This window comes from Lolium perenne, chromosome 4 (assembly GCF_019359855.2).
Source record: "Lolium perenne isolate Kyuss_39 chromosome 4, Kyuss_2.0, whole genome shotgun sequence".
Classification (NCBI taxonomy): Eukaryota; Viridiplantae; Streptophyta; class Magnoliopsida; order Poales; family Poaceae; genus Lolium; species Lolium perenne.
The window spans coordinates 307,150,282-307,175,169 of NC_067247.2; the positions used below are offsets into that span (position 1 = coordinate 307,150,282).

Genomic DNA, 24,888 nt, shown 5'->3' on the forward strand with positions numbered 1-24,888 from the left:
GAGAGTTCCAGAGAAATCTATCGCCGTCGAGAAGAAGGAAAATCAATGGGAGTTCCACCGCTGTGACGCCGGCCGACCTGTCTGCATTTGCTGTGACACGCACTCGAACGAAGAAACACAAGGAACCAGCGCTCACCGCACCGCACCACAGGGCCAACCACAAGGACCGCAACTCGCCGGAGCGTGGTGGTGGTTTCGATTGGGCTCGCCGGCAGCGCCGTGGGATCACCGGGGGAGGAGGGGAGGTCGGGATGGCCGGAGACCATCGGATGAGCTGGGCGAGGCTGCTCAAGTGGAGCCTCTCCTACATCGACGGCGCGCGGCCTTCTCGCGCCATCAGGTGAGGGCATGGCCAAGGGAACGGAGTCTGTTTCGCTGGTATTTTGTTCTCCGGTTTTCATGTGGGCTTCTGCGGCTGAAGCGAGTGTCTGTCTGGTGCGCTGTGTGCAGCGAGGAGGAGCGGAGGTGGCTGGAGGAGGCGGCGGGGCGGCACATGGCGGAGGACGTGGTGAGCCGCCTGAGGGAGATCGCGCTGCTCATCAGCACGCCGCTCTCCGTCCTGGAGGCGCAGGGCATCACGCCCGACGACATCGAAGGTACGGGTTCCACTATTTGACTCCTCGCATGTGAGCGGAAGGCGATAGCGGAGGCCGATTTGTAGGATTAAGGATGTACTTGAGTAATCTGAGACTTCGCTTTTGATTGTAAACAAAGGAGGGATGCTGAATTGGTGAAATTGCTTTAACAATCTTCGAGTCCTTGGGAGGATTGAATAGGGATATATAGTTCTTAGTATACTTACATTTTAGGCGACACATATGCGGCAGTGGATGTTCCCAGCATTCTGAATATTCTGTAGTCGGAGACATTGTCATTGCTATTCTTCTTATTGTAATTCATCCAAGCTTTTCACCTTTTGTGGTCTCTGTGAATGAAATCCTTCCTGTCTTTCTCCCCATTGTTATGAATTATGGAGGATCGTCATTCCTTATAAGCTTGTCTTAGCCTAATAACGCTGGCAACAATAGTATTATGTTTGTTCAACTCGCAGTTGACACTGACTTATTACTTGTGAACCATTGCAGATTTGCTCGCTGAGCTGCAGGTACATGTGGAGTCTATCGACATAGCAAACGGTATGTCTGACTCTGATCACCCCATCATCTTTTTTCCATTCATTGTTGGTTACCATGGTCCAACTGTGGTGTATAGTTACATATCTCCACCAAACTGGATTAGGCTGGTAGGCATAAGCCAGTTACATATCCTTTTCACGCAATTATGTGGATATCTCAATCAGGCCTCGACTTTGCACAACATTTTAGTATTCTACACAATTAACTGTCTGATGATTTATGGGACTCTTCGCTAGAACTCCACTGCCATGGGTTGGTAATCCAAAAAAGCACTAAGGTTTTGCAGATGCATTATTATTATTTTAATTCTATGTATGTGAACTCAAATTTATTACCATGAGTTAAATCTACAGTTCCATCTGTAGGAAAACAAAGGTAGCACTTGGAAGGCATATACTTTACTGGTGTCAAATTGAAAACATTCACGTCATAACAAATGGATGGAGGCAACTGTAGTGGTTTTTGCCAATAAAACACTGCTCTTCAGGTGAATTTTCAGCTTCCCCTTCCACTATGCTAATATTACAACTTCCAAGGGGAGCTGATCTGTTAGGGAATAAAATATTGTTAGGTGCCCAGAATTGCTTGATTAACGAATTGACACGGAACATCTGACAGTCACCAAACTGTTGTGAATGTATTGCCTGTGTGAATTGTTTGTTATGATAACAGGACGTTGTGGATTGATTCCCCTTTTGTTCCTTTGGTATGCTAGATCTGCATTCTGTTGGTGGCTTGGTTCCAGTTATAAGGTACCTCAGGAACTCTAACGCTCGCATCCGAGCTAAAGCAGCTGATGTGGTAACAACAGTTGTTCAGAACAATCCGACTAGCCAGCAGCTGGTCATGGAAGCTAGTGGTTTTGAGCCCCTCGTATCCAATTTTACATCAGATCCTGATCTCACTGCTCGCATAAAGGCTCTTGGTGCACTATCCTGTAAGCATTTTCTGTTCTTGTTTAGATGCGAACACTGATGCATGTTTCATTAAGTTGCATGTTTAACACTGTCATCACTTCATGTTCAGCCTTAATTCGGAACAACAAACCGGGAGTTGCTGCGTTTCGCCTAGCCAATGGATATGCAGGACTGAAAGATGCGTTAAGCTCAGAGAGTGCAAGGTTTCAGAGGTAATATAGCTGATCTGGCCCAAGTACATAGACCAAATGACTCGACAGTATGATTGTGGCTGACAAGTGTTTGCTGGTACAGGAAAGCGCTGAGCCTGACTCATTATCTGCTCAGTGAGAACCATTCCGATTGCTCGGTGTTCGCGCAGCTAGGGTTTCCCCGTCTTATGATGCATCTGGTATCCAGTAATGACTCCGGTGTTCGAGAAGCAGCATTAGGAGGCCTGCTTGAGCTGGCAAGGGACACAGCACTGGGAAATAGGACTTTACTAGCGGACCAGGACAGGCTACAACGGCTTCTCTGGGGACGCATACAAAGCATACGGATGATGGCTCCTGATGATCTTGATGCTGCACGAGAGGAGAGGCAACTTGTTGACTCGTTGTGGGTTGCGTGCTACCATCAGCCATCCATGCTTCAACAGGAAGGGCTTCTCGTTCTGCCTGGGGAGGAATCGTTCGAACAACCTCCTGATGTTGCCGGTAGATTCTTTGAGCCGCTGCGCCAAGGTTCAGTAAGGAGGGCCGCTCCTGATGAGAGATCAGATACAGGAAATAGAACAGGGGGAGGAATGATGCTGCTTCTAGGTCCAGCGCCAGGTAACTCACAGAGTAATCGAACATTCTGAATTGGGCAGATGACGTGAAGAGGAGATTAGGAGTTCGCTGTCCTGGTGTACAACAAATAATTCAGGGCTAGTTCTATCAGGTATATTGTTGTAATTCAGGGGCTAGTAAATCAATAATTTCTCAGTCTTGAGTGGTTTGTTGTTTTCAGTGTCCTGTATGCTTGAGTATGTAATTGTATGTGTGGTGTATGTACAACTGTAAATGTGTTGTATTTGAACAATTGCACCTATATGCAGTGTATGAACCCTTATTAAGTTGCACAAAAGTCATTATGGACATGTATATGTGGAAAGGAGAGCACAGGGCGAAAAAACTATACGCATACAAATGTACCAATTTATCCCGTGAAACTAGACGAAATCATGCAATGGAATAAAATCCATTTACTTCAGTTAAAAATCACCTTCTATGTTCGGATAACCATAGTAGTAAATACAAAGAGTAATTGCAATATATAAATCTCAAACCTGTGCTGAGAGGAACAAAATCCATCTTTGTCGATTTATGGTACTGAGAGGAACGGGTTCAAGAGCCGGAAGGATATCTCCACCTCCTGCATGAACGATTTGAGCTGCGTCAAAATACAAGCTAAAAATTCAGCTTGATCGATCCCATATTTGAACTATTACGGACCAACGATTTCTTACCACTTAATTTAGCTACACTGCATAATAGTACATCAATGGAGCAAAAACTGCATTGTCAGTTTAGCTAACCAACTGAACAAAGTGTTGACGCTGAAACAAATTTGACTGTGACAAAAGCCTTGACAAAACATTCCTTGGATACACTAGGAAGTCAACTTTCATCTACTTAACCTCTGAAAGATAAACCTCTCGCCTTCTACTAATATAAAACTTCTCTCTTGCCCAGAAATACAATAAAACTTCATTATTCGAGTAGAACAAAAGTCCCTTCTCCAGATGAATCCAACAAGCTCACCACATGTATAGCCCCTTCAGAATAAATGCCCCAATAATGCATCAAACATCCTATCTTGACGATATGTGCCTTTCACAGTGGCCGAATGAATTGCACTCCGAATCTCTCGCCGAATCTGAAGAAAACGGTCCCAGCCCCAGTGTTGTGATCTAAAATGTACTCTCCTTTCACCAAGCCAAACTTGACACTAAGACAATAAGAAGATCCGTGGCCAACACGTTGAAGAACTCCGTAGGGTTCCCACATCCTTGGGACTTCCCAGGTCGGTGCCATGCTTGACAAATCCATAAACATATCTTCACAGGTATGCGGACCTCGCTAGCAACCTGAGTGGATTAGAAGGCACGTCAATAATCAGTTACCAACAAAGCAACAACCACCATTTGTTATAAAATAATTATGTGTCGTATTTTCCACTTGTCCAATTTAATGAATAAATCGGGAGAAAGACAGTAACTCGTAAAACCTGACACAATTTGTGATGAATATGGTGCATTAGAAAAAAAATTAAGTTATGTAGTAATACCCACCTCAAGAACATTACTAAAAGCACCCAGTTCACCCATACCATAGCCCCTAACTGAGTAAGGTCCACCAAGGGTAAATGCATCATAGCTTGACAGATCTCCTACACAGCCTGCAAAATGACCGTGAAGAACCAACACAGCTGGCAGCGGCTTGCCAACACCTTTCTCTTGATTGTTTAGATTAATTAATTAATGAACTGGGAACTGAGTTCTAGCTCATTTCACAGGGAGGGGCGAACTTTAAACCGGGTTATCATCTTAGCGTCCATCCGATGGGAGAGTCTCGTCCTACCTAACAACGTATAGCCAAGGGAGGGATCATTCCCCTGTTGACGTTTTTCAGATTAATGAACTTGAAACCGGGTTATCATATCTTAGCGTCCATCCGCTGGGAGAGTCTCATCCTACCTAACAACGTATAGCCAAGGGAGGGATCATTCCCCCGTTGATCAACGTTTTTCAGATTAATGAACTTTGTCAAGCTGGTGATGACTGAAGAGGGGGTTTTTTCTTCCAATGCCAAGACCTTGATCCAACTGCAGTCAATAAGGAAATTTTTTAAGTAGTATAATGCCATGGAAAACTTTCAAAAAGCACATGATGGTATTAAACAATAACTGACACAAGCTTAAAGGCTTGCAGAGCGATTAGAACATTTGCAAATAATTTACCTACTATGGTATTAAACATATAATGTGGCCAAAAATATCACTGGAACGTGTTTCAACCTTATTTGTGTTGAAGTGTATGTATAAGTAGTGCACTAGCCCTTGACATGGTATCAAAGCCTTGGGTCTTGAGTTGAAGTCCTGGCTTCCACAGTTTATTGAGATTTGTTGTTGCCCCCTATAAGTGGCGCACTAGCCCTTTCCATCACTTCAGACTTTTGGTTGTGTTGACTAATGCATGAAGCTTAACAATCTGCATTTTGTGGAGTGGAACTGTGGAAGTCTCGAAGTGAAAACTTGAAGAAAAGATTAAGCATAAAGAGGTCTGTCATGGATCTTCTCAAGCAATTAAGTGTAGGATTGAACCTTATCTAGATCCGTTTAGCAGTAACTTAAGGATTGCTTTTTTTTTATTTCAGAAACATAAGGTACATATCAGCATACCTGGAAAATACATCTGTCAAAATAACTGCACCATTTACAAATTTTGTATTGTCTCGAGTTATATTTGCTTGTAGAAATGCCATTCCATCTACACCAGTACCACTGAGGGTTGTGGGTGGTCCATCAATGCTCAAGCCACCACTAGGCATTGCCCGAGATCCATGTCTACAGATACTATTAGTTTCATCACGTGTAAATTTGCACTGTCGTGTGAAACTCTGAAATCCAGAAGTGTGTTTTCCTCATGTTACAGGCATTACTTGAATAGTTCATGAAAAATAGAAGATGTACAAGGTAATATCAACATGTGAAAACCTCTGTTATGCTGGCTTTAAATCCAACTCGATCAACCCAGACCGGGGATGCTGGTGCCAAGACGAGGGCCCCGCGTCGCCAGCGGCAGTCCTCGCAGCCGTCCCGCCACAGCGCTAGGTTGGCTCGGTCTCGCTCCGGGACAGAGGCGATGGAGCCGACGGTGGCGGAGAGGCGGGCTGCGGCCCGCAACCTTGACTCAGGTACCACCCCTCGCCCCGCTCCCTCTATCCCCCCCTCTCCCCCCTCGGGCTCCCGGTTTTCTGTTCTTGCTACGGCTTCGCTCGACCACCTGGGTCAGGTGGCGTCGGATTGTGGTGTGATTTTCAGGGGCGAACGCGGTCCGCGGGCCGAACAGCTGGCGGCAATTCAGGCCAAGGAGGTCTACGATGGCGTGCTCGCAGCCTCTCGCGCTCAGTTGGAGCGCGAGAGGGCGACCAGCGCCCCCTGACTGACCCTGTGCAGTTGGCACCTGGGTCTGGTCTGGGGCCTACCATTGGGTCTAACCCTTTGGATAGCTCTGACGCGGCCACCCAGTTGGGGGGGCCGCGAGGGAGACCTCCTCGACCACCGTCCGGTCCCTCGACACGTGGTAGGGCTCGATCGGTTCCCAATAGGGGAACCCCCCAATCTGATGTGATCCAATGAGTAACCCCTTCTTCTCACTCATTTGGAACATCAGGGGGTTCGAGGCCCCGGGCCGCAAACAACAGCTGAAGGAGTACATAAGGCGCGAGCACGTGGACATTGTGGGACTCCAAGAGACGATTAAGGAGTCCTTCCTCCACGAGTTGGAGGGCCTTAGTAGAGACAAGTTTGCCTGGCACTGGCGTCCTGCCTCGGGCCATTCTGGCGGCATCCTCCTAGGCGTAAAGGAGGATACCTTCGAGGTTGAGGATATGGAGCATGGCGAGTACTTCGTGAGCATGGCCGTCACCCATAAACGATCTAACCTTAGCTGGGAGGTTATTATCGTTTATGGGCCGGCGGACCATTCGAGGTCTCAGTCCTTCCTTGAGGAGCTGCGGGGTAAGATCGATCGGTGCACCACCCCTGTGGTGGTGGCTGGCGATTTTAACTTGATACGCTCCCCGGAGGACAAGAGCTCGAGTCGCGTGGACATCCCTAGGATGAGGATGTTCAACGACTGCCTGGCGGATCTCGCCCTTAGAGAGATCACTAGAGTGGGAGCTCGGTTCACGTGGAGCAACAACCGCATTGACCCGGTCCAGAGTGTGCTGGACCGGGTCTTTGTGTCAGTTGAATGGGAAATGGAATTCCCATTATGCACCCTCCGGGCGGCTACCAGGATCGGGTCTGATCACTCCCCCCTCCTTCTGTGCTCGGGGGGCTCTACCCCCCCCCCCCCCCCCGAGGCTAAACCGCTTCCACTTTGAAGACTTCTGGCTGCGTCAGCCAGGGTTTGTGGAGGCGGTTGGCTACAAGTGGGAGCGGGTGGCCGAGTCCCCTCCGCGGGTCTTCAACGCAGTTGATGTTTGGCATCACTGCACGAAACTTGCCCGCCAGTTTATGAGAGGCTGGGGGGCTAACCTCGGGGCGGAGGTACGCCAGAAGAAGGACCTCCTCCTTCGTCAGATCCAGGAGTTAGACCGCGCCGCGGACGAGGTGGGATTAGCCGCTGAGGAGTGGCTCCAGCGCTATGCCCTTGAACACGCGCTCATGGAGATTTACCGTGGGGAGGAGGTCTTCTGGCGACAACGGAGTCGCCAGAATTGGCTCCTCCAGGGGGATGCGAACACTGCATACTTCCATGCGATTGCAAATGGCCGTCGCCGGAAGTGTTCCATCCCTCGTCTTTGGGATGGTGGTCTCCTCCTGGAGGAGGCCGGTGAGATCACCACCCATATCTATACCTTTTATAAAGGTCTTTTTGCGGCTGGCCCCAGAACTGGGGTGGCCCTCGCGGCAGACCTATGGCCAGCTAGGGCCTGGGTCTCCGACGATGAGAATGCCGCTCTCACCCTTCCGTTCCTCTCAACGGAAGTCCGGAGCGCGCTGGAGGGCATGAAGGCTAACTCGGCCCCTGGCCCTGATGGGCTTCCGGTTGTCTTCTTCCAGAAATTCTGGGCGAAACTCCAGGAAACCATCATGCCAATGTTTCAAGAGTTCTACGTTGGAACTCTTGATATGGGACGTCTGAACTACGGTGTTATTACCTTGATCCCCAAGTTAGTGGGGGCCACGGATATACGCCAGTTCAGGCCAATTACTGTCATCAACGTAATCCAGCGGTTGTTTTCCAAGGTGTGCGCGGTGAGGTTGGCGCCGGTGATGGAGCGGATTACGCACCAATACCAGTTTGCCTTCCTTAAGGGCCGCCACATCCATGATGGAATTCTAGCGCTTCATGAGATCGTGCATGAGGTCAGGAGTCGACACCAGAGGGGTGTCTTCCTAAAACTAGACTTCCAAAAAGCGTACGACCGTTTGGATTGGTCCTTCCTCCGACAGGTCCTTCAGAGGAGGGGCGTTGACGACCGGATGATTGGCTGGATTATGCAGACGGTCATGACTGGCAGTACGGCCATTAATATTAATGGGGAAGTGGGTCCCTATTTTAGGCCGGCGTGTGGAGTGCGACAGGGCGACCCCCTGTCCCCTATCCTCTTCAACGCGGCGGTTGACTCCCTGGCCGAGATCCTGGAGAGGGCTAGGACCTCGGGCCATATTACTGGAGTGGTCGGACACCTAATCCCGGGTGGAGGGGTGACCCATCTCCAGTATGCGGACGATACCATGATCATGTTCGAGGGTTCGGACCTAGATATCCAGAACACCAAGTTCCTACTCCTCTGCTTTGAGGCCATGTCGGGCCTCAAAATAAACTTTGATAAAAGTGAGGTAGTGGTCTTGGGGTACCCTCCGGAGACCCAACAGCGGATCGCTGACAACCTCAATTGCAGGTTGGCAACCTTTCCTGTGAATTATCTGGGTGTACCTGTTAGGGATTCTAGGATCCTTATTAGTGACCTCGCCCCCTTGGTGGGGCGAGTTAGAGCGAAGGCTGAACCGTGGTGCGGGAGGTTCACCTCCAAGGGTAGCAAGACGGTTCTCATTGATTCGTGCATGTCTAGTCTTCCCATGTATATCATGGGCCTGTATCTCCTTCCTGAAGGAGTACATGCGGCTTTCGACAAAGAGCTTTAACTCTTCTTCTGGCAAGACAGGACAGGCCGTCAAAAATACCACATGGTCAAATGGGCCGATGTGCGCCCCCCCAAGGATCTTGGGGGCATAGGGATTATTTCCTCTCGCCACATGAATGTGGCCCTCATGCTGAAATGGGTCTGGAGGATCCTTTCTGACGACGGGGGCCTGTGGCTTAAGTTAATTAAGGCTAAATACCTACGGGGCCGGCCACTTCTTGCTTGTGACCGCCGGGAGGGATCTCAGTTTTGGAGAGCCCTCCAGGACATTAAGCATGTGATTCGAGCGGGACCATCCCTCTCCATAGGCGATGGAAGAGGGACCATGTTCTGGCTTGACCCATGGCTGGGTGATCGCCCCATTTGCCTTGAATTCCCGGACCTCTTCGCCATTTGCGCCGACCCCCCTATTCTTGTCGCGGACGTCGCCCAGGGGGGCTGGGATATCCTGTTCCGTCGGGGTCTTACCCAGGGAGAGGCCCTGAGCCTGACCCTGCTGCGCAACCTCCTCCCGGACGCTCTGCCGGGAGGTCTCGATGCGCCCTCTTGGCGCTTGTCGCCCTCCGGCTCGTTCTCCGTGCGGACTGCTTATAGGGCTTTGTTTAGGGGCCCCTCGCTGCCATGGACGGCCCCTCTTTTTAAAGCGCCTATTCCTCTTAAGACGAAGATTTTTGTCTGGCAGTTGCTTAGGGATCGCCTTCCCTCTGGGGTGGAGGTGGCGAAGAGGCACGGGCCGGGCGACGGGCTCTATCCATTGTGTGCGGTCCCGGAGACGACGACCCACATAATGTTCTCCTGCCCCGCGGCCCGCTTCCTCTGGAGCTTCCTCCAGGAGGCGTTGGGGCCTGAGTGGCAGGCCTCAGCCTTCGGAGAGTTCATCGAGGCCCATGCGAACAACACCGGTAGGAGGAGGCGCCTCTGAAAGTGCATGGAGCCCCCATGTGTGGTTTTGGTAATTAATGACAATCCCTATGGACTAATGTTTGCATTGAGTTATATTTGTAGGAGTTGTCCATAGGCAATTCTTGAACCATTTGTTGGCTTCAAGGTTGCAATAAGAAGAAATTGATGAAGGATATCAAGTGTCAAGTATGTCTTGAAGATGAAGATGAAGTGAGCCCTCAAGTTACTTCAAGACATCAATATGATGAAGAATGGAGAAATGAAGTGCAAGTTCAAGATGAGCCATCTCGAAGAGATCCTTTGCTTGAGTCTTGCCATCCACATGGTGGTCATGGTTATGTGAAGATGCGCCGAAGAAGAAGCTCTCCCATGGTGGATCATGGGGGAGCAATCCACAAGACTTCGTCAAGCAAGCACAAGCAAGAAAGGCGTTCCATCTTGTTGAGGTCAAGATCGTCGTCATCGAGCTCAAGTGGAATGCGCAAGTATAAGGTTTGCTCTTGATAGGGTTTCTTTCTCACCGGTCTCATAGTGTAGTTGGAGACCGGTCTATAGTTTAGTTGCCGTACTATCAAGAGGGCTCTCGAGTGAGTATCTCGATCGTATCGTTCGGAGAGAGCTCAAACCTTTGCATCCTTGCATCATCTTTCTTGGTTGTTATTTGGACCTTATCCATGTGATGTTTTAGAGCTTGTGCTTATTCTCATGACAAGCTCTAGTTCATCGAAAACGGATTTCGCATAGATCACTTGTTGCGTTTTCGAGTTTGGTTCATCATCTTACTTGGTTTTATTTGGATCTTATCCATGTGATGTTTTAGAGCTTGTGCTTATTCTCATGACAAGCTCTAGTTCATTGAGAATGGTTTTTCCATGGGCAACTTGTTGCATTTTCGAGATTGGAGGTTTTACCGGTATGTCTTTTTAGATAGGTCAAACCTTTCATCATTTGTTTCTATCCTCCCTTGTTGTACTATGATGGTTTCCTGCATGATCTTGTAGAGCTTGTTCCTAGCTTCAAAACAAGCCCAAGATCATCAAAATCGGAGTCCGGATGCTAAAGTTATGCCCGTTTTAGTTTTGGTGTTTTTGCAGTTTTCTTGGGCCGGATATTTCGGAAATATCCGGGCCGGATTATCCGGGCCGGATATTTCGGAAATATCCGCCCCCCTCGAAATCGGCTAAGGACCTGGGGAATTGCTGCTCAGTATAGGGGCCGGACTTTTGGCCGGATTTTGTCCAGGTTTTGTCCCTGAGGCCGGATAATCCGGCCCCCGGATAATCCGGCCCTTACTTAGGCCGGATTATCCGGCCCTGGTTTTGCCCAAACGGCTCGATTTTCTTGGGGGGTATAAATACCCCCCTTCTTCCTCCTTGGGCTGTTGCTTCTCTCACTCTCTCTCTCCTCCATTGTTGAACTAGAGAAGCTTGCACTATCTCTCAATCCCTCCATGATTCTTGCCCCCATTTGAGGGAAAAGAGAGAGGAGATCTAGATCTACACTTCTACCAATCAAATCCATCTCTTTGTGAGTGGAACTCTCTAGATCTTGATCTTGGTGTTCTTTGTGAATTCCTTTGTTCTTCCTCTCTTATTCCCCCAATAGCTTTTGTAGCTTTGTTGGAATTTGAGAGAGAAGGACTTGAGCATCTTTGTGGTGTTCTTGCCATTGCATTTGGTGCATCGGTTTGAGTTCTCCACGGTGATTCGTGGTGGTGAAAGCAAGAAGGTTGTTACTCTTGGGTTCTTGGAACCCTAGACGGATTCTACGCCTTTGTGGCGATTTGTTGGGAGCCTCCAATTAAGTTGTGGATGTGTGCCCCAATCTTTGTGTAAGGCCCGGTTTCCGCCTCGAAGGAAATCCCTTAGTGGAACCGTGACCTAGGCCTTTGTGGCGAGGGTACCGGAGATTTAGGTGAGGCGCCTTCGTGGCGTTCGGTGTGTGGTGTGAGTACCGCATCTTGGGGTGAGGCCTTTGTGGCGTTGGTGTGCATCGAGCAACCACACCTCAAGGTGAGCCTCTTGTGGCGTTCGGGAGCACTAAGCAACCGCACCTCTCCACCGGAGATTAGCACTCGCAAGAGTGTGAACTCCGGGATAAATCATCGTCTCCCGCGTGCCTCGGTTATCTCTATACCCGAGCTCTTTACTTATGCACTTTACCTTGTGATAGCCATCGTGCTTGAAGTTATATATATCTTGCTATCACATACTTGCTTGTATTGCTTAGCATAAGTTGTTGGTGCACATAGGTGAACCATTGCTTAGAATAAGTTGTTGGTGCACATAGGTGAACAATAGTATATAGGCTTTGGGCTTGACAAAGTAAACGCTAGTTTTATTCCGCATTTGTTAAGCCCATCTCGTAAAAGTTTTAAATCGCCTATTCACCCCCCTCTAGGCGACATCCGTGTCCTTTCAATTGGTATCGAGCAAGGTCTCTCATTCTTAGGCTTCACCGCCTTGAGAGTAAAGATGTCGGCTAGAGGATTAGTGCACGATAACACTCTTATATTAGATGGCACAAATTATGATGTTTGGAAAATTTGCATGCTTAGTCATTTTCGGGACATTGACCCTCATATGGAGAAAATTGTAGATATAGGTTTTTCTCCTCCTATGGACTCACAAAATCTATCTTTAGAGGATGAGAAAAATTTATATCTCAATTCTCAAGCTTCTTATGTTCTTATGAATGCTTTGCGAGATGTAGGTCTTTTTCCATACTTGCCTTTTTGGAGCGCTCATGAGTTATGGACAAAAATTCAAGATAAATATGATGTGTCCAATATTATTAAGGATGATTGCATTGCTTCCACTTCCGGCCGTGATGAGTTCTCATCTTCATCCACTTCACCGAAGTGTGTCAAGACACAAGGTAATGATATGGTGAGTGGTGATGAAAATTGCAATGTTGATATTAAGCTTTCTATTGATGATTCTTCATCTCTATCTCATTGCAATGTTTCATCTACGGACTCAAACACATCTAGCACTAGAAATGATTTACATGCTTGTGTTGATAGTCCTTGCATATCATGTGTAAGTTGCTTGAATAAATCTAATGATGATATGCTTGCTTTGTCTTGTGGCCATGATAAAAATGCTTCTATTTCCTCTAGTTGTTGTGTGACTAACATTGTAGAGGAAACCAAATATTCTATTGGTCAAGACAAGATCTTGAAAGGAGCCTCAAGTAACTCCTCATCTTTATCTCACGGTTCTCATATGTGCCTTATGGCCAAGGGTTCCACGGTATCTCCTACCATGGAACCTCATACTTCTCGTGGTGATAAGGATGAGGATGTTTATGAAGAAGAGGATTGGGTTGTCTCTCTACGCGATAAGGGTAAGAGTGTATTCAAGATTATTTGCAAAGATAAAATTGCTAGCACTCACTTCTTTGAAATCTTGACTACCGCTATTGAGAGCCAAAAACTTATTTGGATGCATGAGAACACCATTGACAAAAAGGGTGCTCTTGAACGAGAGTATGCCGATGATGTAGCATCTTTAAAGAATGAACTTGAAGAAGAACAAACCATCAAGGAAGCTCTTGAGGAGACCTTTGCTCTAGAATTGTCTAGAGAAAAGGAAAACCATGATAGAGCTCTTGAGATGGCAAATGAACTAAAGCTAAAAAATGATAAGCTTGTGTTTGTTAATGCTAAACTCCTTGAGGATTTTGAGCAACTCAAAAAGGGCTCAAGGGTCATTGAGAGTGCGCTCACCAAACTCACCGAGTCGCATGAGCAACTTAAAGCTTCTTATCTAAAAGTGCATGCCAACTTGCCTTCTCCTATTGCTATTGATAATGATGCTTGTGCTACTAACTCTACTTCTTGTGAAGCATCTACCTTGAAGGAGAATGTTGAGCTAAGGGCTCAACTTGATTTGCTAACTAGCAATTATGGGAAATTGGAAGAAAATCATGGAAAGCTTGCTAGCTCCCATGAGGATCTTCTAGCCTCTCATGATAGGCTAAAGTTAGCTCATGAGGCTATCATATCTAAGGCAACACCTTGTGAGCCTCATGTGGGTACTAGCACTACTACTCAAAATGTTATATTGCCATGTGCTAGTCCTAGTAATTCATCCACTCATAATATTGCTAAATCTTGTGATGAATTATCTTCCTTGCCTTCTTGCTCTAACAATGAAGGTTCTACTTCCTCTAGTACTTGTGTTGTTACTAACCATGTAGAGGAAATCAAAGAGCTCAAGGCTCAAGTCACTTCTTTGAAGAATGACTTGGTAAAGAGTCATGAAGGGAAATGCAAACTTGACACGATGTTAAGTATGCAACAATCCCCCAATGACAAGAGTGGACTTGGATTCAAATCCAACAACAAGAACAAGTCCAACAACAACAACAACAACAAGAAGAAGAAGAAGGGCCAAGTACAAGTCAAAGACCCGGCCAAGATTGTTTGCTTCAAGTGCAAAATTGAAGGGCACCATGTTAGATCTTGCCCTTTGAAGAAGAAGCAAAAAGGGAAGCGGCCTCAAGCTCAAACTCATATTCAACCTCAAGTTGAAGAAATTCCACTTCCCAAGAAGAATCAAGCCAATGCCCCCATTGTGGAGAAATCTAGTGAGAAGAAGGAGAGGAAAAGAACTTGCTACATATGCCGTGAGAAGGGCCACATCTCCTCTTTTTGCACTATTGGTACCTCATCCAACTCTATCTCCATTGATGATGTTTATTCTCTTCGTAAGGATGAGGGTGGCAATGTGTTTGCCAAATATGTTGGTGCTCAAAGTGGTGTCAAGAAAAGAACCATTTGGGTTGCCAAGCCTATTGTGACTAACCTCTTAGGACCCAACTTAGTTGGGGACCAACAATCCAAAACTTGATCAATAGGTGCTTGTTGGAGGGCATTGGAGACTTGGCTACATCATGAAGAATTAAGGGATCTTCATCATTTATACTATCTCAAGCCAAGTCTTTTGGTTATCTTACTTCTATCATACACCCAATGTTCCTCTTTGCGGTAACATGTGCTCAACTCATTTATATTGAAAGTTACTCGCCCCTTTGCATGTGTTAGTTTTGTTCCTAACATGTGTTTGTATATGTTGTGCATCCTACTTGTTTTTCTTGAGAAATCAAGTCTATGTATGTTAGGTTGCACACCATGTATTTGTGCTTGTGTTGGAGCCTCTTTGCATCTTGTTGTATCTTATATGGCTCTTATGAGAGATTAATGGACTATAACATTTTGGGGGAGTGATATGCCTTTAGGAATTTCACAATCCTAACAATGTGTGTACATGAGGAATATCACTTAGAATTGATATTGCAAGATTATCTAGTCTCTATGTGGTATGTCATCTTCATGAGAAATTCAAATTCTAATGTTCATTAATATCTCTAGTTGGATCTTAATTGCCTCTTGTGAAAATAAATTCCTTATCACATTATGGGGGAGTAATAAGCTTTGTGCATATTACAAGCCTAGGAAATGTGAACATTTGAGGTTGTGTCACATAGAATTGATATTGTAAATTATCTCTCATATGTGACATGTTTTCTCAAACAAGTTCCAATTTGCTTAAATGGCTTCATTGCTAATATCTTTGTGGATCTTATTTGTGAAAGTGGTCCTTAGCATGGTTTTTCACAATGTGTCTCTCAATACATTTTTGGAAAACCATATGCTTCAAGTCATACTATTAATTGCTTTGCATGTTGGTATGAATACTATTAATTGCTTTGCATGTTGGTATGAATACTATTAATTGCTTTGCATGTTGGTATGGATACTATTAATTGCTTTGCATGATGGTATGACTAATTGAAGCTATCAAGAAACTCTCTTTGCATGATGGTTAACTCTTATCTTTTACCATATGCTTTATTTGGTGTAGATATGATCTTACATATACTTACAAACTACCACCGGGAAATATTTCCTAATACCTTATGTCCTAGGACAATTGGCAATCTATTATGAGGTAGAAATTTATTGATCATATTTACATTGGCTCTTGTGTTTAAATTGTCTTATTTATTGCCATGAATTTGTTGTGCTTTGACTCCCATGTGTCTTCCTTGCATCTTATGGATCTAAGTTGTCTACTCAAACTTTCTTAACATTGTTAAAAGATATAGGCGTGATGATCCTAGTTTTGTGCATTTTGTATTCATATAAAAATCCTAGATAATGCACCAAACTTGGGGGAGCTCTTCTATATTATTAGAATGCTTAACATCTCTTGATCTTTATCAAAAAAATTGTTTTGGGAGACATAAAATTTTCTTTTTGGTACTTTGTGCCATCATAAAAAGTTTCGAGGGTTTGGTTTATTTGTTGGAACCTTGCTCTCTTGGGGAGTTCGTTATCTCATTCCTTTGTGCTTAGGTTTAATTAGCTTCTTATAATGAGATAAGTCTTTGGAGTCAATCTTGTGTTGATTTGATTCTTTGATATAATTTGGACAACCATTGTCTCTTGGTTTATTTGGTGTTTTGTCCAAATTGTATCTTCCTTTGGTTTTTGAAAGTATTGTGCATGCATATTTAATATATGTATATCTTATGGCATGTGTCACTTTCTTTGATCCAATATATAGGGTAAACTCCATCAAATCCTAATTTGACTAAGATGTGCATGAAATTCAATTTCATATCTATATGCACATAGAATTGTGGAGTTTGTCCTATATGTTGTAGTATGTCTAACTACTTCGGACCCAATTAGTTTGGGGACCATTTTGTACTTACCTTTGTGTTAGGTACAATGGATATGCATTGAATGCTTGTCTCACTCTTGGAAAGAAGTGGTGACTCAATGGTAACGTGAGGCAAGCTAGGATGATCAACGAACACATATCTACTACATCCACACCAATGCTATCTTGGTAACAAGTATCTTCTCATGCATACTTTTCTTGTATCCAACCTTATGGTTGCATCTTGGCATGAATCTCTTGATTTGCAAATGTTGTGCTTCTTGCTAAAATCTTAACGAAAGCTCTTTATTGCGAATGTGAGTAGTTTGAGATGAGCACATATGTTGGGAAATATATAAAATCATGATCATGATTCACCCATCCCATCTATGCCTATCTAGCAATTTTATTGCATATCAATTCCTCAAGCCTCTCACATGTGCAATATCGATGAAAGTGCAAATTGAGTTATTTCTTTTAGTATCCCCGTTTGTGATACTTGTTGCCTTTCTCAAATGTATCCCAACTATCTTCTATCCCTTGTTGATATTTGTGATGTATTTTAGTTGTTTGTGGTTGAAGTTCATGAATGTACAATAAGATAAAATTGAGCCTTTGGCCATGCTATTAAGCAAAAATTCTTATTGGTATATTGCATGACTTTGTCTTCGATATCATGCTATATTTCTTGTGTATCTATTTTGTGTGTGCATGTTTCTTTGTGGATAAATATCTTTGTGATATTGCTCACTTAGAGAAACTTATACACATAAGAGATGATACATCTCCATTCGATATCTTATTTATTTGTTGCGTGTTGATTGGTCATGCTAAGCAATATAATTCATTGAAGACTATGATGATGCTTTTTGCTCATCCTTGTAATAGTCTTATAATATGCTTTATCATGCCTTTCACATATCCTCTTGGTTGAGCCTTTTATTATGGTGCCTCTTACTTGTTGCTCAACCATTTGTTTGTTGCAAGTGGTAAGCTTAATTTTCTATCTATGATCTATTGCAAATGTTTGTGTTTTAAATGGTAATGAGGGAGTGAGGATTCCATATTATGCATATTGTATTCAAATGCAACATTTTATTTTATGCATGTACCTTGGGGAGCTTCCTCATTTGATTTAGAACACTATCTTGTGGTGATCATTACAGTTTGATTCACTTGGTATCTTTTGTTTTTGAATGATATCATGGGAGTGATGATTCCATGTTTGTGCACTTTATACTCCAATGCAAATTGTCTAGTTTTGTGCACAAACCTTGGGGAGCTTCCTCATATTATTTAGAGCAATCTTCTTGATCTTATCATAATATTTATCTTTCTTTTGGTATCTTCCTTGTGGTTCATTTGGTTGCTTGCTTCATTTGTTGAAGCTTCTTGACTTTGTTATCTTTTTGCAATCTTTGATCCTATCTATAGTGTGATTCCTTCCGAATATTCGTCATTGGATATGTGCATTTGATTCCACTCAAATTATGAGAAATGCACACGCTATGGAGGAACTCTCACTATATTGGCCTTCTAAATTTTTTCACCCATTTCGGCAATTGGTGCCAATGGGGGAGAAGTTTGGAGGGTTTAAGGGAATTTGGTTATGTCTTTGCTTTGTGCTTAAGCATGTGCCTTTATTGCATTGCATCTTGTTGCTTTGCATAGTTGAATATTTAGAGGAAACTCCACTAGGCTTTGAATGCCAATATATGCAATGAAAGTCAAGATCATTCACACATGCATATATTATGGGGGAGTTTGCTCTATATATTCAACTTATCTGTTACTTAAATTCCTTATATAAACCCTCTCAAAGAGATTGTCATCAATTACCAAAATGGGGGAGATTGAAAGTGCATGGAGCCCCCATGTGTGGTTTTGGTAATTAATGACAATCCCTATGGACTAATGTTTGCATTGAGTTATATTTGTAGGAGTTGTCCATAGGCAATTCTTGAACCATTTGTTGGCTTCAAAGTTGCAATAAGAAGAAATTGATGAAGGATATCAAGTGTCAAGTATGTCTTGAAGATGAAGATGAAGTGAGCCCTCAAGTTACTTCAAGACATCAATATGATGAAGAATGGAGAAATGAAGTGCAAGTTCAAGATGAGCCATCTCGAAGAGATCCTTTGCGAGCAATCCACAAGACTTCGTCAAGCAAGCACAAGCAAGAAAGGCGTTCCATCTTGTTGAGGTCAAGATCGTCGTCATCGAGCTCAAGTGGAATGCGCAAGTATAAGGTTTGCTCTTGATAGGGTTTCTTTCTCACCGGTCTCATAGTGTAGTTGGAGACCGGTCTATAGTTTAGTTGCCGTACTATCAAGAGGGCTCTCGAGTGAGTATCTCGATCGTATCGTTCGGAGAGAGCTCAAACCTTTGCATCCTTGCATCATCTTTCTTGGTTGTTATTTGGACCTTATCCATGTGATGTTTTAGAGCTTGTGCTTATTCTCATGACAAGCTCTAGTTCATCGAAAACGGATTTCGCATAGATCACTTGTTGCGTTTTCGAGTTTGGTTCATCATCTTACTTGGTTTTATTTGGATCTTATCCATGTGATGTTTTAGAGCTTGTGCTTATTCTCATGACAAGCTCTAGTTCATTGAGAATGGTTTTTCCATGGGCAACTTGTTGCATTTTCGAGATTGGAGGTTTTACCGGTATGTCTTTTTAGATAGGTCAAACCTTTCATCATTTGTTTCTATCCTCCCTTGTTGGACTATGATGGTTTCCTGCATGATCTTGTAGAGCTTGTTCCTAGCTTCAAAACAAGCCCAAGATCATCAAAATCGGAGTCCGGATGCTAAAGTTATGCCCGTTTTAGTTTTGGTGTTTTTGCAGTTTTCTTGGGCCGGATATTTCGGAAATATTCGGGCCGGATTATCCGGGCCGGATATTTCGGAAATATCCGGCCCCCTCGAAATCGGCTAAGGACCTGGGGAATTGCTGCTCAGTATAGGGGCCGGACTTTTGGCCGGATTTTGTCCAGGTTTTGTCCCTGAGGCCGGATAATCCGGCCCCCGGATAATCCGGCCCTTACTTAGGCCGGATTATCCGGCCCTGGTTTTGCCCAAACGGCTCGATTTTCTTGGGGGGTATAAATACCCCCCTTCTTCCTCCTTGGGCCGTTGCTTCTCTCACTCTCTCTCTCCTCCATTGTTGAACTAGAGAAGCTTGCACTATCTCTCAATCCCTCCATGATTCTTGCCCCCATTTGAGGGAAAAGAGAGAGGAGATCTAGATCTACACTTCTACCAATCAAATCCATCTCTTTGTGAGTGGAACTCTCTAGATCTTGATCTTGGTGTTCTTTGTGAATTCCTTTGTTCTTCCTCTCTTATTCCCCCAATAGCTTTTGTAGCTTTGTTGGAATTTGAGAGAGAAGGACTTGAGCATCTTTGTGGTGTTCTTGCCATTGCATTTGGTGCATCGGTTTGAGTTCTCCACGGTGATTCGTGGTGGTGAAAGCAAGAAGGTTGTTACTCTTGGGTTCTTGGAACCCTAGACGGATTCTACGCCTTTGTGGCGATTTGTTGGGAGCCTCCAATTAAGTTGTGGATGTGTGCCCCAATCTTTGTGTAAGGCCCGGTTTCCGCCTCGAAGGAAATCCCTTAGTGGAACCGTGACCTAGGCCTTTGTGGCGAGGGTCACCGGAGATTTAGGTGAGGCGCCTTCGTGGCGTTCGGTGTGTGGTGTGAGTACCGCATCTTGGGGTGAGGCCTTTGTGGCGTTGGTGTGCATCGAGCAACCACACCTCAAGGTGAGCCTCTTGTGGCGTTCGGGAGCACTAAGCAACCGCACCTCTCCACCGGAGATTAGCACTCGCAAGAGTGTGAACTCCGGGATAAATCATCGTCTCCCGCGTGCCTCGGTTATCTCTATACCCGAGCTCTTTACTTATGCACTTTACCTTGTGATAGCCATCGTGCTTGAAGTTATATATATCTTGCTATCACATACTTGCTTGTATTGCTTAGCATAAGTTGTTGGTGCACATAGGTGAACCATTGCTTAGAATAAGTTGTTGGTGCACATAGGTGAACAATAGTATATAGGCTTTGGGCTTGACAAACTAAACGCTAGTTTTATTCCGCATTTGTTAAGCCCATCTCGTAAAAGTTTTAAATCGCCTATTCACCCCCCCCCCCCCCCTCTAGGCGACATCCGTGTCCTTTCAGCCTCTTCTGGTTACTGTTCGCGGCCTTGACCTGGACCCTATGGACTGTGCGTAATAAGTTGGTCATTGAGCGTATCCTACCTCGACGCGCTTCTGACTCCTTATACTCTTTCTTGGCTTTGTTGCAGCAGTGGTACCCGTTGTGTAGGCTGCGGGACAGGGAGCGCCTGGACGGCATGTTGGAGGATCTTCTTGCGGCGGCCCGTCGCATTTCTACGTCGTCCAGCCTCTGAGTGGCCCCTTGCTATGGGGGTTGTATCGCTTTGCTAGTTCTTCTGGGCATGTTGTGCTGTTGCCCCAGCAGACTGTTGTTGGTGTGTGTGATGTGCTTGTCGTGTTGTATCTGAACCTTGTATGCTTGTGGCTTTATCTATAAAGCGGGGCGAAAGCCTAATTCGAGGAGGGATGCTTCCTGTCTGATCTGATCCACTCAGGTTGCTAGCGAGGTTCGCATACCTGAGTGGAGTCAATATGCACGGCAAGGATTTCCTGTCTGATCGGCGCCGTCGTGTAGGTCGGCGTGTCGATCCACGTCGGCAGCGGGGACGGCGACGACGGGAACCTGATCTGGGTGATTGGGAGTCCCTGGGGCACGACGGTGGACGGTGGTGGTGGCGCGAAGGGCGCAGCCGGCGGGGGCGGTGGCGGCGGTGGCGCGTAGGGAGCCTGGAGGAAGGTCCGTAGGTTCGAGACCGCCAGGGTGAGGTCGCGGATCGCCGACGACATCTCTGCCGGAGAGAGGACGGGGGCCGCGTCGGCCGCCAGGGCCGCGGTGCCCGAGGCGGGCGGACCCGAGGTGGCCGGCGGCGGCAGCTGGAACAGCGGCGGCGGCTGCTGCGAGGTGGCGGTGGCCGTGCCGGTGGAGTGGAGTCAATATGCACGGGAAGGATTTCCTGTCTGATCTTGCGTTTGGTATCCACTATCCAGTGACGACTCAATATTCAAGAAGCGGCATTAGGAGGCCTGCTTGAGCTTGCAAGGGACACGGCACTGGGAAATAGGAGTTTACTAGGGGAGCAGGACAGGCTACGACGGCTTCTCTGGGACCGCATACAAAGCATAAGGCCGATGGTTCCTGAAGATCTTGATGCTGCACGAGAGGAGAGGCAACTTGTTGACTCACTCTGGATTACATGCTACCGTCAGACATCCATGCTTCAACAGGAAAATGCTTCTCGTTCTGCCTGGGGAGGAATCGTTCAAACAACCTCCTGATGTTGCCGCTAGATTATTTTGAGTCGCTGGGCCAAGGTTTAGCAAGGAGGACCACTTCTGACGAGAGATCAGATCCAGGGAATGGATCTGGGGAGGAAAGATGGTAACATTCTGAACTGGGCAGAACGTGATGACGAGATTGAGAGGTTACTGTCCTAATGTAACAATAAATAGTTCAAGGCTAGTTCTATCAGGTGTGTTGTAATTCTGGGACTAGCAAGTCAATAGTTTCCCAGTCTCAGGTGATATGTTGCTGTTCACTGTTCCATGTCACGTATGCTTCAGTATTTCAAAATTTTAATGTGATGTACTCTCTCCGTCCCATGAAGATTGTCTAAGATTTGTCAAAATGTGGATGTATCTAGACACTAAATAGCATCTAGATACATCCAAATTTTGACAAGTCTTCGACAATCTTCATGGGACGGAGGGAGTATGATTGTATATGCGTTTGTCTCTAAACGATTGCACCTATATGTAGTGTATGAACTACCGATAAATCACACAAAGTTCATTATGTACATGTTATGTGGAAAGGAGATGGCAAGGCAAATGAATTAACCTGAGCTCAATGACGCATTTGTTATGGATGTGCTTCCCATTTTCCCAGCGCGACATGATATCCTAGTTCTGTCCGTCTCCGATGGCAGTTAGCTGATCATCACCGCAGCTAAGAAGTCTCTATCCAGCTGCATCCATCAAGCCTCTTTAGCCGGCATCTTTTCACCAGCCTCTTAATCTTGAAAACATCGTTCTGCTTGCCAGCACTCGCCAGCGCACCCGAGAGCAGCACGTAACTCGCCGCGTTACCCGGCTCAACAGTCCGCACGCGGGACGCTGCCAACTCCGCGAGCTCGATGTTCCCATGGCTCCGGCAGGCACCAAGCAACGCCCCCCAGACGAAGCAGTCCGGCTCGACGGGCATCGCCTTGATGAAATCATACGCCTCGTCGAGCATCCCAGCTCGGCCAAGCAAATGCACCATGCAAGCGTAGTGCTCCAGCCTCGGCTCGATGCCATACTCCTCCCGCATGCCACGGTACAAGGCCTTCCCGACCTCAACCATGCCACCATAGCTGCAGGCTGTCAGAAGGGCGGTGAAGGTCAGGTGGTCCGGCTTTGCTCCCTCTCGCGTCATCCGGTCGAATAGGCCGACGGCTTCCTGGCAATGGCCGGAGTTCGCAAGACCGAAGATCATGGAGTTCCATGTCACAGTGCTCCTCTCTGACATCTTGTCGAACAAGTGGCGCGCTTCATGCACAAGTCCGGACTTGGCGTACATGTCGACGAGAGCGCTGCCCACAGTGAGCTCCCGTTCGACGCCGGTCACGACGGCGTAGCTGTGTACCTCCTTGCCATGCTTTACATCACCGACGATGCCAAATGCTGGCAGGACGCTACTAAGCGTCGCGGAGCTTGGCAGGACACGGGCGCCGCCGGCCACCATTTGCCGGAACAGCGCGCGCGCTCTGCCGTACTGGAAGTTCAGCACCGAGCCAGAGACGAGCGATGTCCATGTCACCACGTCCGGCTGGAACCCGTCCTCCTGCATGGCGCCGACCAAGTCGCTGGCCATTTTGTCATCGCCGGCCATCGCGAAACCCGATATGGTGGCATTCCAAGTGACAAGATCGGGAGTCAGGCCGCGGCCCCGCATCTTGACGGACAGCGCAAGGGCGTGCTCGGGGAGGCCGTGGCGCGCGTAGCCCGCGAGCAGCGCGTTCCAGACGACGAGGTCCCTGGCCGGCATCTCGTCGAACACCTTGCGGGCGCTGGCAATGAGGCCGCACTTGGCGTACATGTCGAGCAAGGCGGTGGCGACGACTTGGTCCCAGGCGAGGGCGGGGCGCGTGAGCACGAGCGCGTGGATGAGGCGGCCGGCGGCAGCTTCGGCGAGGTGCGCGCAGGCGCGGAGGGCAGTGGGCACGGCGGCAGGGTAGGGGTCCACCGTGCCGCGGATGCTGGGTTGGAGGCAGAGGCGAGTGAAGAAGAGGTGGAGGACGTGGCCATGGCGGCCTTGCCGGGAAGAGCTCGTGAGCTGCTTCATCCATGAGCTGGTCTCCGTTCCGCGCATTTGCTGCGGATTCGAAGCAGAATAGAGCTTATCTACGGTTTATCTGGGTTCGTCAGAAGATCACCAGAAGTTATTCATGGAAGATCATCAAACATTTGTCCTCCGACTCACCAAGAATCTGTAATGTCAAATGCTTTCGTATATGCCGACGAAGTATGATTGCCTTTATTTGTGACACTACTACCCGTGCAAATTACTGCCTAGTATTTTTTTAGACTAGTACAAATGCCCGTGCGTTGCCACGGTCCTCCAATTTAATTTTTCAATGCACATATGTAGTTCATAACTCACAACAAAAATTTCAAACAAATCAGGGATATCATAATGCACTACAACATAATAATACCGAACACAATAACCACGCCGCATCGTCCTGGATTTCATGATGCCACATCCTGATCTGCGTCTTGATTACCTCTGCTCCTCCTAAAACCAATTTTCAAAACTAACATAAAAATGGAAGCATAGAGCACGAACTAATCCCACGGAAACTCACAATCTTCTTCATGCACTTCTCGTCATTAGTCTGGACCCCCGGTAGAAGTAAACAAGAACCGTGCATATGTTATGGTATTCAGACGCGTAACACCAGAACCAATGAGAAATGAGACAATAGAATACTGTGTGAGAACTCTCTCCACACACAAAGGAGGAGAAATGAGACAATAGAATACTGTGTGAGAATTCTCTCCACACACAAAGGAGGAAGTTAGTCAGATGCCATGTGAATCAATAGCCAAAGGCGGCAGCGGCTTTGTAAAGATCAAACCTATCTCGATCAATTTGTAACTCACTTTGGCTTTTCAATGAGAAGGGCGGGCCTGGTGCAGCGATAGAGCCTCACCGCCTGTGACCGAGAGGTCCCAGGTTCGAGTCGCGG

General features: G+C 46.5%; 3 protein-coding genes across 5 annotated transcripts in view; 1 reads left to right on the forward strand and 2 right to left on the reverse strand.

Moving 5' to 3' along the window:
• Positions 1-61: 61 nt before the first annotated feature.
• On the forward strand, positions 62-3,149 carry LOC127296030 (uncharacterized). Its single transcript, XM_051326054.2, has 6 exons — positions 62-340; positions 451-596; positions 1,086-1,136; positions 1,852-2,073; positions 2,163-2,265; positions 2,348-3,149. Exons 1-6 carry the CDS (start codon positions 252-254, stop codon positions 2,892-2,894), a joined length of 1,158 nt encoding a protein of 385 aa, XP_051182014.1. The 5' UTR covers positions 62-251; the 3' UTR covers positions 2,895-3,149.
• LOC127296036 (uncharacterized protein At1g76660) overlaps positions 1,782-24,888 on the reverse strand; it is a 168,666-nt gene continuing 145,559 nt past the window's right edge. Inside the window, exon 4 of the mRNA XM_071819314.1 lies at positions 1,782-1,837. Coding sequence (XP_071675415.1) covers positions 1,797-1,837 — 41 coding nt within the window. The 3' untranslated portion in view covers positions 1,782-1,796. The remainder of the gene's footprint in view (positions 1,838-24,888) is intronic.
• Positions 3,278-24,153, reverse strand: LOC127296029 (pentatricopeptide repeat-containing protein At5g59600). Of its 3 annotated transcripts, none has more exons than XR_011743781.1 (3): positions 4,368-4,736; positions 3,543-4,163; positions 3,278-3,448 (listed from the first exon to the last, which is right to left on the reverse strand). XR_011743781.1 is itself a non-coding variant. In XM_051326052.2 (3 exons), the coding sequence occupies exon 1, from the start codon at positions 24,006-24,008 to the stop codon at positions 22,605-22,607; it is 1,404 nt and encodes a 467-aa protein (XP_051182012.1). In that variant the 5' UTR covers positions 24,009-24,153; the 3' UTR covers positions 3,278-3,448; positions 3,543-4,163; positions 22,497-22,604. The 3 variants fall into 3 exon arrangements, 2 of the variants coding, with proteins under 2 accessions (XP_051182012.1, XP_051182011.1); XM_051326052.2 differs by lacking the exon at positions 4,368-4,736 and adding an exon at positions 22,497-24,153; XM_051326051.2 differs by lacking the exons at positions 3,278-3,448; positions 3,543-4,163; positions 4,368-4,736 and adding exons at positions 4,767-4,900; positions 22,497-24,153.

What these genes read in the sequence shown, in the direction of transcription:
- LOC127296030 (XM_051326054.2), top strand. Translation starts at nt 252, where the DNA reads ATGGCCGGAGACCATCGGATGAGCTGGGCGAGGCTGCTCAAGTGGAGC. An exon ending in GGCTCTTGGTGCACTATCCT is followed by an intron (nt 2,074 to 2,162) that starts GTAAGCATTTTC and finishes CTTCATGTTCAG; the next exon opens with CCTTAATTCGGAACAACAAA. An exon ending in GAGAGTGCAAGGTTTCAGAG is followed by an intron (nt 2,266 to 2,347) that starts GTAATATAGCTG and finishes TTGCTGGTACAG; the next exon opens with GAAAGCGCTGAGCCTGACTC.
- LOC127296029 (XM_051326052.2), bottom strand. Translation starts at nt 24,008, where the DNA reads ATGCGCGGAACGGAGACCAGCTCATGGATGAAGCAGCTCACGAGCTCT.